At 44.9% G+C, this 14,397-nt stretch overlaps 1 protein-coding gene across 2 annotated transcripts in view; it reads left to right on the top strand.

Moving 5' to 3' along the window:
* The window catches only part of LOC106577696 (protein MB21D2), a 22,138-nt gene extending 7,943 nt beyond the window's left edge, over positions 1–14,195 (top strand). For both annotated transcript variants that reach the window (XM_014156025.2, XM_014156026.2), the window contains exons 3-6: positions 11,455–11,639; positions 11,853–12,047; positions 12,176–12,559; positions 13,193–14,195. In XM_014156025.2, coding sequence (XP_014011500.2) covers positions 11,455–11,639; positions 11,853–12,047; positions 12,176–12,559; positions 13,193–13,798 — 1,370 coding nt within the window. In that variant the 3' untranslated portion in view covers positions 13,799–14,195. The remainder of the gene's footprint in view (positions 1–11,454; positions 11,640–11,852; positions 12,048–12,175; positions 12,560–13,192) is intronic.
* Positions 14,196–14,397: the final 202 nt, after the last annotated feature.

Genomic DNA, 14,397 nt, shown 5'->3' with positions numbered 1-14,397 from the left:
AAAACACAGGGGCTGAGGAATATTTTGGCACTTCCTATTGCTTCCACTAGATGTCACCAGCCTTTACAAAGTGTTTTGAGTCTTCTGGAGGGAGATCTGACCGAACAAGAGCCATGGAACGATGATGGCCCATTAGACACCTGGCGCGCGAGTTCATGTTGGGTACCCTCGTTCCAATACGTTATAAAAGAGTATGCATTCATCCACCTTGAATATTATTAATGTTCTGGTTAAAAAAAGGGCCTAATGATTTATGCTATACAACGTTTGACATGTTTGAACGAACGTAAATATATTTTTTCCCCTCGTTCATGAAGTGAAGTCCGGCGGGCTTAGATCATGTGCTAACAAGACGGAGATTTTTGGACATAAATGATGAGCTTTTTTGAACAAAACTACATTCGTTATGGACCTGTGATACCTGGAAGTGACATCTGATGAAGAGAATCAAAGGTAATGGATTATTTACATAGTATTTTCGATTTTCGATCTCCCCAACATGACGACTAGTCTGTATCGCAACGCGTATTTTTCTGGGCGCAGTGCTCAGATTATTGCAAAGTGTGATTTCCCAGTAAGGTTATTTTTAAATCTGGCAAGTTGATTGCGTTCAAGAGATGTAAATCTATAATTCTTTAAATGACAATATAATATTTTACCAATGTTTTCTAATTTTAATTATTTAATTTGTGACGCTGACTTGACTGCCGGTTATTGGAGGGAAACGATTTCCTCAACATCAATGCCATAGTAAAATGCTGTTTTTGGATATAAATATGAACTTGATAGAACTAAAAATGCATGCATTGTCTAACATAATGTCCTAGGATTGTCATCTGATGGAGATTGTAAAAGGTTAGTGCATCATTTTAGCTGGTTTTATGGTTTTGGTTACCCTGTCTTTGACTTGACAAAACATTACACACAACTCTTGTAAATGTACTGTCCTAACATACTCTAAATTTATGCTTTCGCCGTAAAACCTTTTTGAAACCGTAAAACGTGGTTAGATTAAGGAGATGTTTGAATTTTGACATTTATTTGGATTCAAATTTGCCGCTCTTGAAATGCACCTGCTGTTGATGGAGTGCACCATAGAGGTTAAAAACAAGCCTCATGCCTTCCTGTCCTCCCTCATCTGTGAGAAGGGTCTCTCACTCACACACTTAATCCTCTATCCCAATTGAATGACTCCCCCCTGCCCTCACGGTGCACCCCCCCCCCCCCCTTTTCCTACCTCTCCCCTATTTTGTTTGTATTAATTAACTTATCCACTTTTTGTCGCTGTCTCCATTGACAGTCAGACTGACTGCTCTTTCATTTCCAACCGTTGGCCATTAAAAATAATATCCATTTGCACTGTGACAGGGAAAAGAGATGGTGTGCGTGTAGGATTTTAGATTATTTGTAAATGCACGGTGTGTGCATTAGCGAGTAGTACTGTGTTTTGAAGAACCTTTAAGAGGAAGCCCAGGCAGTTGAAAGGAAATATCTCCACAACTACTAGAGCTCTTTATATGGAACATTTGCTGTGGTGTCTGTGTGTCTGCATCTCTATGGCTGTGTTTACACAGGCAGCCCAATTCAGCTCTTATTTTCCGCTGGTAAAACAAATAATATAAATCACATTTTTCTGAGCTGGTCTGATTGGACTAAATACCAATTAGTGACAAGATCAGAATTAGGCTGCCTGTGTAAACGTAGCCTACGTGTCTGTATCTGTGTGCATGTTAGCCCGCGCGTGTGTGTTTGACTTTCTTTTCTAGTTGGGTCTTTGTAAAAGTTCTCTCTCTAGCCTAGTTTGAGAAGCAGGAGGCTCCCCACCGGGAATTCAGTGCTGACAGAGAGGGAGAAGAGAGGAGGCGATGCATTGCACCACACAGTGAAACAGATCCACAGTTTGACAGATCCAAGGATGGAAAAGCCACTTATTTACCCGGTAGCTCGTCAGTAAACAGTGTTAGGCTAGCCTACAGCATGCCTGTGGAAACATGGATCTAGAATTCCCACAGGACTATATGGGTCGTGGGAATGTAGAATAATGACCAAAGGCTGGTTTATACTTGGTCTAACGACATGTGGTGTACAGACAAGTGATTGATCTTATTTACAGTTAGATAATATCTTATTATTGTAGAGGTGTAGCTTAAACCCCCTCAGGTTGATGTGAAATCTAATTTGTATAAATAAAAAAATCCCCTTAATCTGTCAGTTTAAGGTAGATGCAGTGCATTCGGAAAGTATTTAGACCCCTTGACTTTTTCCACATTTTGTTAAGTTAGTCTTATTCTAAAATTGATAAAATTTGTTTTTCCTGATCAATCTACACACAATACCCCAAAATGACAAAGCGAAAACCGTTCTTTCCAAAAAAATGGTAAATGTATTAAAAAATAAAAACAGACGTTAATTACATACGTATTCAGACCCTTTGCTATGAGACTCGAAATTGAGCTCAGGTGCATCCTGTTTCCATTAATCATCCTTTTTGATGTTTCTATAACTTGATTGGAGTCCACCTGTGGTAAATTGATTTGGAAAGGCACACACCTGTCTATATAAGGTCCCACAGTTGACAGTGCATGTCAGAACAAAAACCAAGCCATGAGGTCGAAGGAATTGTGCCTAGAGCTCCGAGACAGCATTGTGTCAATGCACAGATCTGGGGAAGGGTACCAAACAATTTCTGCAGCATTGAAGGTCCCCACGAACACAGTGGCCTCCATCATTCTTCAATGGAAGAAGTTTGGAATCTTCCTATAGCTGGCCGCCTGGCCAAACTGAGCAATCGGGGGAGAAGGGAGGTGACCAAGAAGCCTATGGTCCCTCTGACAGAGTTCCAGAGTTCCTCTGTGGGGATGGGAGAAACTAGTCAGTGGGGATGTTTTTCAGCGGCAGGGACTGGGAGACTAGTCAGGTTTGAGGGGAAAGATGAACAGAGCAAAGTACAGTGAGATCCTTGATGAAAACCTGCTCCAGAGCGCTCAGGACCTCAGACTGGGGCGACGGTTCACCAACAGGACAAATTCTTCAGATTCTAAACTTTAAAATGTATGTCAATCAAAATATATATATATATTTTTAATAAATAACATTTGACAACAGATTTACTTGAACAGTGCAGATGCAAAGTTTGGTAACAATGATGGTTTGTGCTGTAATTCGTCAGTACCAAACTTTGCATCTACACTGTTCTTCCAGTAAGTTGTCCTTGTGCATAGAGTTCAATGGATTTTGTTTGGCATACATTTTAAAGTGAAACATTTGAGTCTCAACGTAATTCCGTTAGAGCGGATTTTCCCTCTAGTAGCGCTTCCTTCACTGTGAGTTTCCATGTAAAATCACCACAGGTTCCCTCCCCGTCTTTAACCCCCACATCATGTCTTAAGTTCTGTCCCAAATGGCTCCCTACTTCCAGTTTAGTGCCCTTTTGGCCCTGATCAAAAGTAGTGCACTAGATTAGGGGGCCATTTGGCTTTAGATTTGCACATTCTCTTTTTCCATGTGTCTCTGACTACGGCTGATCTACCCCTCGCCTTCCCCACAGGCTTGTTTAATGAGCTCTGTTTTATTTTTACATTTAACCTTTATTTAACTAGGCAAGTCAGTTAAGAATAAATTCTTATTTACAACGATGGCCTACCGCAGTCAAACCTGGACAACGCTGGGCCAATTGTGCACCACCCTATTGGACTCCCGATCACGGCCGGATGTGATGCAGCCTGGATTCGAACCAGGTACTGCAGTGCACTGAGATGCGGTGTCTTAGACCACTGCGCCACTCGGGAACCACTTTTTATACGGCTTTAAAGTCGGTTTAATTCAAACACAAGGCCAGAGGGGTGAAAACAGGAGGAAGCTCCATTTCATGTTCAGCCGACACAAAAACCAAGAATGGGGCGCAAGTCAGCTGTTGTCTCTTAAGTCCAGACCCACAGAGTTGAGGCTGAAGGACTAAACAAAACCAAAACACCCAAACAAGCTGTTTTGTTTCTTCCAGCAGAGCTTGTTTTGTTGTTGTCTGTGTGTCGGCTCGCCCCTCTGACAGTGGTTTTCAGTGTCATAATCTATTTCATATTGAATAATATTTGACAATGTAACTTTTCACTAAAATCAAGCTAGCTAGATTCATTAAAGATTTCAAGCATGTTTTTCTGTCAGTACTGCCAATCCAATCACTCAGAATGTGAACTGAATGTTGATGTGTTGTCTTTATGGCTACGGGCTAGGCTGTAGCAGCTACTCTCATTCCGCCTGTGTTCAGGTAATGATCGGTTGTATAATGGTTGTGCTGACTGCTCCCAGCTGGTCTGTATTTTATAACTTCCTGTTCTCAGGGCGTCGCTCCCACTCGCGTCCTTTTTGACGAATGTCGCTGTAAATACCTACGGTCCACTGTAGCTCTGGCAGCTGGCAGACACACAGCAGCCCCCGCTGGAGCCCTTAAGGTGAACTTAGATTCAGCCGCCTTGAAAGAGTTCAGTACCGTCGCTTATATGGGAATGAAATATTCGGAGCGTGTGTCGCAGGCTTTTGGTTGAAGTTCTCCCAGAGAATCTGATGGTCGGTTAGGCCTCGTTTTGACATGAGCGAATCACTACAGAGCGTGGGAGTGTTCCCGAAGAATATTGTTGGTCCCACGTGGGGACACCGCTCACCTCGGTATGGAGTGCAGTTCACTATGCATGTGTCATCTCATCAGCTGGTGACTTTTTTTGTTGTTGTGATCAGTAAATTTGCTCCTGCATGGCCTCTAGGCAGGCTACACAGTAATATCATTGCTTTAATTCAACCGGTGCGCACTCCATTCAGATAGGATTTCTGGGCCTTGTTAACTGTCAAGAGCAGACCCATCACTGATCCAAGTGGTTGCCTAGTCAGGCCTAGGCTAGATGCCGTTTCAATGAAACATGCATTCAAAACGCAGATCTTTTGAGCGTTTATTTGGAAGACATATTCACTGTAGTTTACACTATAGACTAGTGTTGTACTCACTCGAAAGCGACAATACCATTCTTCGTTGCGTTGTCTTTTTGGGGAGATTTTCGAACTGCGTGCTGTGACTGAACGCACCTGTCATTTCATAATCTAACGTTTTTTTCTTTTCTTTCTTTCTTGCACTGTGATATGTAAATTTAGCCTGTATGTATATGCTCTGTTTTAAAAAGATATGGAACTATGCATTGCGCAGGAAATGAATTCAATGCAGTATTAACCTTGTATTTAGCTAATGTATGATGGGTTACTATGCATAAGCTTCTAACTCATCTAGTCTATGTCTTACTGTTCTCTGACGTGTTAAGAATATACACCACTGCTCTCCTCTTGTGCAGTCCCAGGGAAAGCTGGACTGGAATAGCTTGGACATTTATTTAAATACTTATTTTTTTTACTAATCTACTGTTCGAAGAGCGACGCAAGCGTGCTCTTCTTTTAGCTGAATGTAAAATACTTGTGCAGTTTGAAAGCGAGAATGAGCGACGCGTACAGCAGTTATTTATTCAGACCCATAAACATTAAGCTCTCGTCAAGAGAGCTCTTTTGATCTTATTCTAGTCCTGTGTTATGAGAGTCAACCTATTCATTATTTAAATGGGCCCTATTATAATTTAATATCAGTTGAAATTGACTAGCCTGTAATTGTAACTTTGTAGGCTGCATGTCCTGCACAAATCAATGAACTATCACTGTTGTGTGTTTTCTCCCAGCTTCCTGGTTTGACAGTGGTGTGTAATTCCACTCCATATAACACAATATGCTACAGTACAATCCATACCAAAAAACTAGTTTTTTAAATATTTCTTTAAACTAGAGCTTGTTTCATTTATTTACCCAAGAGTGCATCCATCTATGGGCTGTCATGTTTTTCTGTTGTGCGTAATGTACATGGGACTGGTCTAAATTGCTAGTTGGACCATGGGGTGGGGGCGTTCTGATGACTTGGGTCTGGGGGGAGCCGAGACCGAATGGAATTGATTTAAAACTAACCTTTATCACTCACTGTCATAGCAGCTCCGCAAGCACCATCGTTGTTCTGACTGCATCTCCTCCTGACTGCATCTCCTCCTGCGATCGCTAACGCACGCCAAGTCTCACTTCTACTTCTCTCTCTGTGTGTGTGTGTGTGTGCAGCGACCCTATCCATATGACCCCGCCCCTCTGGTGTAGGGTCGTATGGGCAGCAGGAAGGTTACGGCTCATTAACTGAAGACTAACTGATAATTAACCATGTGAGTGCCGTCGTATGGTTTAACTGCTACAGCCAAATGTACATTACTCTCTCCCTCTGGGCTCTCTTTTTCTGGTCTTTCTCTCTCCCTCCATTTACTGAATCACTTTAATGTACATTACATGAAAAGCAATTTGACATTTACCACGTGTGAAAACCCAAAGGGACTTATTGTGTTCAGATCGCTCTATTAAACACTCTGCACTCTATGGATCACACACCTTTCAATACCCTTGGTTATGCTGCCCAGTGTTAGATAGCCTTTGACCCTCTTCAGCTTCAAGAGGGTTTCTCTTCGCGCTAACAATCCCAGACATTACACCCAATCGGATAAAATGGGAACAAATTCTCCCTCTGTTTTATTTAAAGAATGAGCGAGGCCTGTTTTTAAAAGCTTGATGTGAATTCATAAACACGGGAGTCGGCAGGGAGCAACACACACACACACACACACACACCGATGACCGACACAGCTACATGTGTGTTAATCCATCTGTTTGAAAGCACATTCTCTTTAGATGGCTGATAATGCCTTTCTGGGGCTAATCGTTGGCTCTTTAAAAGAGCAAACGAGTGTAAAGCAGAGAGAAAGTGCTCCATGGTAATTGAATTGGTGAAACACTCTCTGTTGGAAGGATCTGTGTTGTACGATTTATTGGCTGGTTTGGCCTGGCTTTTTTAAATTTTTATAGCTAAGGCCTACTGTCTGGCATCCCAACTTTTCCATTGGGTGTCGATGTATTTACACAGCTACTCTTACCCTTTGTCTTTTGCTCTACATCCCCCACCCCTCTCTTTTGCTCTACATCCCCCACCCCTCTCTTTTGCTCTACATCCCCCACCCCTCTCTTTTGCTCTACATCCCCCACCCCTCTCTTTTTGCTCTACATCCCCCACCCCTCTCTTTTTGCTCTACATCCCCCACCCCTCTCTTTTGCTCTACATCCCCCACCCCTCTCTTTTGCTCTACATCCCCCACCCCTCTCTTTTGCTCTACATCCCCCACCCCTCTCTTTTGCTCTACATCCCCCACCCCTCTAACCTTTTCATTTATTGGTCGTTTTTTGTCCCTGTATCTCTTTGTGTAGTACTGGAATTGCTCTATCCTTTTAACCTTTTTTAAAGCTCTCTTTTCCATCTATCCTCTCAACGTATATGGAGGAATCCAATTTCCCCCGGAATTACATTACTATGTTTATACTGTAGCACCATATAGGCTACGCTACTGTGAATCTGAACATGGCAACACACTTTGAATGGTGATTCAAAGGTTTTCATCACTCTCTGCACTGTCCGTTATGGGGAGTTTGTCAGTGTGACATTTTGTGTGTGAGACAGCAATCTTGGGCAGTTCGCCAGTGCTAATCGTCACAGTTCCCAGAGTGGCTCTATGGAAATGCCATCCGCTATGATTGACCTCCCAGTTACCTGCTGTGTGTGTGTGTGTGTGTGTGTGTGTGTGTGTGTGTGTGTGGTGTGTGTGTGTGTGTGTGACCTCCCGGTTAGCTGCTGTGTGTGTGTGACCTCCCGGTTAGCTGCTGTGTGTGTGTGTGACCTCCCGGTTAGCTGCTGTGTGTGTGTGTGACCTCCCGGTTAGCTGCTGTGTGTGTGTGTGACCTCCCGGTTAGCTGCTGTGTGTGTGTGACCTCCCGGTTAGCTGCTGTGTGTGTGTGTGTGACCTCCCGGTTAGCTGCTGGTGTGTGTGTGTGTGACCTCCCGGTTAGCTGCTGGTGTGTGTGTGTGTGACCTCCCGGTTAGCTGCTGGTGTGTGACCTCCCGGTTAGCTGCTGGTGTGTGCCTACTGGTGTGTGACCTCCCGGTTAGCTGCTGGTGTGTGTGACCTCCCGGTTAGCTGCTGTGTGTGTGTGTGAGACCTCCTGGTTAGCTGGTGTGTGTGTGACAATGGGGCTGTTTTAAATGACAAATGGATTAATTCATTTTAGTACTCCTCAAACACAGAGGGGCTTTTTAGTTTTGAAAACTAGGCTAGTGTGGTCCTTACTGTAGCGTTTCTCATCCAAGCTCCAAATCTTTTTTGGACCTCGCCTAAATGATGTAAACTAAACTGTTGGCCACAACCTTTGTGTAGACTTGTGTTTCTATGTACGTCATGGTTTGCCTGTATTTCTGTATGCGCAAAGGAAACAGTAAGTGGCCCATGGGATTGGGATTAGAATGTAGATTGTGTTCTCTGGAACAGCCTCACATCTCCTCTAGGTCAAACAGACCAGGGCCTCATTAGTGGAGAGAGAGATTCTGCCTCCCTCTCTTCTGCCTCCTTCCCCATCATTCTCTCTCTTATTCTCTTTCGCGCTTTCTCTCTTTAGTTCCTTCCCCATCGCTCTCTTTTTCCCCTCTCTTCTCTGAGCACCACACTAGCTACTGGAGAGATGAGACAAAGATCTCTGCTCCCCATTTGACCCAATTGATCAACTGTAGAGAAAACAAATCAGAGGGAGTTCCTGCTTGCCAACTCTGCCCTTTGCCTGTCTGTGAGATATTTTCTCCACCTCAGCTGTACTTGGCTTCTCAACATTTTTTTTTGGGGGGGGGGACTGACAGATTTGATTTCTCTATCTGATTATTGCTTGGTGCTCTGTGCACTCTTTCTTCCCCTCTCTCTTTCTCTGCGCTCATGTCCTTTTCTGTCAGTAATACACTCTGTAGAAAAAACAGGCTGGACTTAGAGCTACCATAGTTGAGAACACAGCTAAGTACTTGATTGGCTGCAGTATTCTTCATAAACTCTCTAAAGAGTTTTTGGTTGTTTTGCAATTTTATGGAGTTACAGTTCATATAAGGAAATCAGTCAATTAACATTAATTAATTAGGCCCTAATCTATGGATTTCACATGATTGGGCAGGGGTGAGCCATGGGTGTGCCTGGGATGACATAGGCCCATCCACTACTTTTCTCAGTATAGCAGACTTTGTCCTGTAAAATGCAAGATTAACTTCAAGGAACAACATTAGGGAATGTAGTTGGCTACATACATTCTATGATAAACATTAGAAATAGGATGGCCATGCATTCATTGTTTTTTGTCCCCTAAAAAATGTGTTTTTTTCATCTTATTTACTTGTGTGGCTGCTTGCCAAATGATAGCGTGGCACTTCTGTTGTCATTTGATGAAATAATGTATAGCTTAATTTTTCTCTCCTATTCTCCCACTCCTTTCCCCTCTGTCTAAGCAGACAGTCACTCTGGCTATATTCAGTAAAGACTCCCTCTAGGAGAGGAAAGCCAGGGTTGGTTGAGGACGACCAGCTAATGCGGAGAATAACATAAAATGGTTTTATTTTTTTAATTTAACTAGGCAAGTCCGTTAAGAACAAATTCTTATTTACAATGACGGACTACCGGGGAACAGCGGGTTAACTGCCTTGTTCAGAGCTTTAGCCCCCACCCCCCACCCCCCCCCTCTCTCTCTTTAAGGATTCACATGTGAGGCCATGTGCTAAACAGAGTGAGTAAGGTAGTGTAGTAAACAACCAAAGATTTCAAGACTAAAAGTGGCCAGTAGTAGTGAAAATACACTTTCTTGGCCTATATCGTAATCCGACATTGGTGCAGGTCGTGTTGTTCTTCAAATTACTGTCTCTGGTCAAATCTAAGTTTGTCACATGCACAGGATAGACTGTGTGAAAGGTACAGTGAAATGGTTACAAGTTGTTACATTTTTGTTATGACTAGCTATGCCAATCGTAATCACCCCCTGGCTAACTTGATGGGTCATGTAATCAATCATCTGGCAAAGTGGATTTTTTTGTTGTTGTTTAGACATGCAAGCTAGCTAGCTAAACAACAATCCCAGCTCGTACGTTACTAGCAATACAAACTGATTGTCATAGCTAGCCACCATTCATGAAATGCTGTAGTATGAATCTGCAGGTAGCTAAAGCTAACCAACTAGGTTCAATGTTAGCTAGCTAGCTAATTAGCAATGCAAATGTTACCTAGCTATCTTAACAATGAACCATAACCGTTTATTCCCCATCACTGTCATCAGAAGACTCCACAATGTCTGGTTCAATGAAAAATGTTCTTACCTAAATCAGGGATTTCCTTATCGTCTGATTCATTTTCAGAGACATGGCAGAATCGTCCTCCAGAAAGTAGCCCATTACAACTTTTTCCCACTGATCTTTGTCGATAGTGCTTGGTAAATTCAGGGCAGCAATGTTGTTGAGAGCAGTAGCAACACTTTTGCAGTTATCCATATCTTTCCAAAAAGCCACGGTAGCAAGGATTATGTACACCTACTGAGCAGCTCATGTTATGGACAGAGGCATGCTACATGACAGACCAATCTGAACTCATGTCTCGGCATGTCCAGCCCATCCATTATCTCAGCCAATCATGGCTAGCGTGAAGGTTCCTGCCTTTTTCCGTGGCTAAATCAACTAGGCTTGTAATTTGACAATTGTATTCACAGACGGCTTACACGTTTAAGGCTCATGAAAGTTCACATGTTTCAGAAGGCATTTCTGGCCAAAAACGCATTTTGATAAAAAAAAATACATGCTTACGTTCAAATGCCTCTCCTGTGAAGTAGTGACGTGCGACAGACTCCTAGTTTCCTGAAATGAGTCAAATGTACTTGTTTCATAGTGTAGGCGTTTACCCCACTCATGTTCACCCTTGTACATACACTATATATACAAAAGTATGTGGACCCCCCTTCAAATGAGTGGCTTTGGCTATTTCAGCCACACCTGTTGCTGGCAGGTGTATAAAATTGAGCACACAGCCATGCAATCTCCATAGACAAACATTGGCAGTAGAATGGCCTTACTGAAGAGCTCTGGCACCGTCATAGGATGCCACCTTTCCAACAAGTCAGTTCATCAAATTTCTGCCCTGCTAGAGCTGCCCAGGTCAACTGTAAGAGCTGTTACTGTGAAGTGGAAACATTTAGGAGCAACAACGGCTCAGTGCTGTTATTAAAGCACATGAAAGTTTACATGTTCCAGAAGGCATTTCTTCCAAAAAATACGCATTTGGATAATTTTTTTCACGTTCAAGTGGCTCTCCTGTGAAGTAGTGACGTGTGACATACGCGTAGCTTCCTGAAATGGTTCACATACTTCTGTCAATATCACTACTGCGCTTTTTCATGAATACTTCATGAATGTATGCATTGCATTCGCTTCTGACCAAGAAGAACTGCTCAAGTGTCTGCTTTTAGAATGTCATTATGCTCATTCTTTTTTTTTTTTTCCAGGCCTAGTACAGAAGGTGGACCAGCGTCTCCCGGTGGCCAATGAGTACCTGCTCCTGTCTGGGGGTGCCAGGGAGGGGGTTCTGGACCTCAACCCAGAGGAGCTGGGGGACTACGCCAAGGGGGCCGACTTCGACCTGGACTTCACCCTCCTGGTGCCCGCCCTCAAGCTCCATGATCGCAACCAGGTTGGTGCAATACGGATGGAATGGGAAACGTTTCGTTTGTTTTGTATGTATCTTACTGATATTAAGTTGTGTTTTGTGACGATGTATGTGACGTTTTTACTGTGCCCTTTTAACTTTTATCTATGTTGTCGTATGAAGTTTGATGCAAAACAAATACTAGTATTGTCTCAGGAAAAGGTATAATGAAGTATTGTTTCTTCTAATGTCAACCAGCCGGTCACCCTGGACATGCGCCAGTCGGCCCCCTGCCACTCCTGGCTCTCCCTGCGGCTCTGCGACCCCAACACCCAGGCAAGATGGAGGATCTGCTGCCAGGAGGAGACAGACTTACCCCCCGACGATGATGATGAGGAAGAGAAAAGGGAAATGGGTCACACAGCCTCTGGTGCCGTCCCCCCCTCCCTCTACGTAATGCGTTTTCTAATGTTCTCCTTCTCTTTTAGTGCTTATAGTTTTGTATTTTACTGTGTTGTTGTATTTTACTGTAAGGTGTGTTGCATTGGTTTTAATGAAGTTCAATTTGTATTTGATTCCAGTCTCCCCACCAGTCCCTGGATGGCTGCTACTTGTCCCCGGCACTGGTGGCTGACTGGTTCTGGGGAGTGGTGGGTGAGGCGGTGGACGAGCTGAGGCGTTCCCCCAAGAGGGGCATCCCCGTCCCGGAGAGGCTGGAACGCAACGGGCCCCTGACCACCCTCATCCTCCAGGCGGGCTCCAGCCGGGTGCTCTATGACCTGCTCCCAGTAGTGTCCTTCCGGGGCTGGCCCGCCGTGGCCCAGGGCTGGCTGACGGCCAACCACTTCTGGGACGGGAAGATCACGGAGGAGGAGGCCATCTCTGGGTTCTACCTGCTGCCCTGCCCGGCTCCGCTAGGGGGGAGGCCCGACCGGGAGTGGAGGCTGGCCTTCTCACGCAGCGAGGTGGGTAGCAGGCTGCATGTTGTAGTTGGCTAGTTAGCCATCGGGTAGCTGCTTCTTTTGAATAGCTATATAGCTAGTTAGATTGTGCATGGGATTTCTGCTGGACAACAATGGCTAGCTAGCCTAATTTGTTCAACTGAAACTCAGTGGTATGTAATTGCCACAAGCAGCCAAATGAATTGCAGGTAAACTCGATGCTGCTACAACATGATAGCTGCGGGACCAAAACAGCATCAAAGTTTTAGCCATCTGTGTCATACTCTTAGTTGTTGCCGAAGTCCGTCCTATTCTGGTGTTTACTTTGTGCACCACTGACTTTACCATAAATAAAACTGAGCGGAAGTACAAGTTCGCTTACCGTTGAAACGTGACACTTACAGGTGGAACATTTTGAAGTTTTAAATATGAAAGTAGTAAGGTTCTTAACTGTCTTGAAGAACCATTGAAAATGGCTCGGTATAACATCCATCCAGGCTGTGTCTCTGGTGCATGCATTTGTACTGTCTGTTAGTGCTGGTTGCGTCTTGCTGGTGGCAAATCTGATTACCCCTCGTTGGATTAATAAAGTGTATTTGATTCAATTCAGTCAGACCTGACTGCCATATCATTGTCTCCTGTCATGTCTGTCTCCAGGTTCAGCTGAAGAAGTGCATCCCGTTCCCCATGGCCCAGGCCTTCCAGGCTGCCAAGGCTGTCCTCTCCCGCCTCCTGGCTCGCCCCCGCACTGGCCTCAGCCCCTACCACCTCCGCACCCTCCTCTTTTGGGCCTGCGACCGCCTACCGCCCGCCTACCTCTCCTCGCCCGACCCAGAAACTCCCGCCCGCCTCCTCCTGGGCCTCCTGGATGATCTGGCCCACTGCATTCTGGGTAAGAACTGTCCCAACTACTTTCTGCCCCAGTGCAACATGCTGGAGCACCTGTCGGACAGCCAAGCCCTGCTGGTGGCCCGGAAGCTGGCCCATGTCCGATCTGACCCGACCGAGCACCTCCGGGCGGCCCTGGACCAGGCCAGACAGGCGAGCCAGCTGAAGAGGGAAGCGGCGAGCGCTACCAACGGGCACGGAGGGTCGCCCAGGCAAGGTTACCCGGCCAGCGGCATCATCTCGCCCTCGGACGACAAGTTGGCTGCCAGGCTGCAGCAGCTGGTGACAGAGAACCCCGGGAAGTCGATTTCTGTTTTTCTCAACCCCGACGATGTCACAAGGCCGCACTTCCGCATCGATGACAAGTTCTACTGACCTGAGAGTAATGGTGTGATATCGACACACACTCTCTTCAAAACACATGTAAAACGGCGAGTCAACTAGGATGGCTCGAGAGTCAACACTACAGAGCCTCACTGCTCTCCTATCCCGCCCCCTATCCCTCCTATCCCGCCTCCTCCTGGAGGCTAACGACAATGATGCTAACGCTAACAACGCTGCTGAACTATGACACTACCAAAAACACCTTTGCACACTCCCAGGAGCAGGAGGCTGACCCTAGAGAGCCTTAGGCTAGATAAACCAACACTCTTCTATCCATTTAGTAGTGAGTGATGTCATAAAGAGACCTCACCACAGGAAAAATGCTCGTTGAGTTACCACGGAGACCGCTGCTCTTTTATGAGCTTACCGTAACGAGATGTTTTTTTTTAGAATAAAGAACCGCTTTAGAATGAAGTCTGCTGCTGCTCCCATTCAATGGCATGGCGTACCCAAAGGGTTTCTCCTCTCTCCACACCAACGAGAAATACTGTATTTGCCCCCCCCCCCGCCCAATCAAAGTGGGTGATAGTACCAGGATTCTCCATTTTATATTCAACTATGATGTAACTGAATGTAATTTGGTGTGGGAC

The sequence above is a fragment of the Salmo salar genome, chromosome ssa18, assembly GCF_905237065.1.
Source record: "Salmo salar chromosome ssa18, Ssal_v3.1, whole genome shotgun sequence".
NCBI classification, from domain to species: Eukaryota; Metazoa; Chordata; class Actinopteri; order Salmoniformes; family Salmonidae; genus Salmo; species Salmo salar.
Note: the sequence above shows the minus strand (reverse complement) of the source record. Positions and strands in the feature narration are given on the sequence as shown.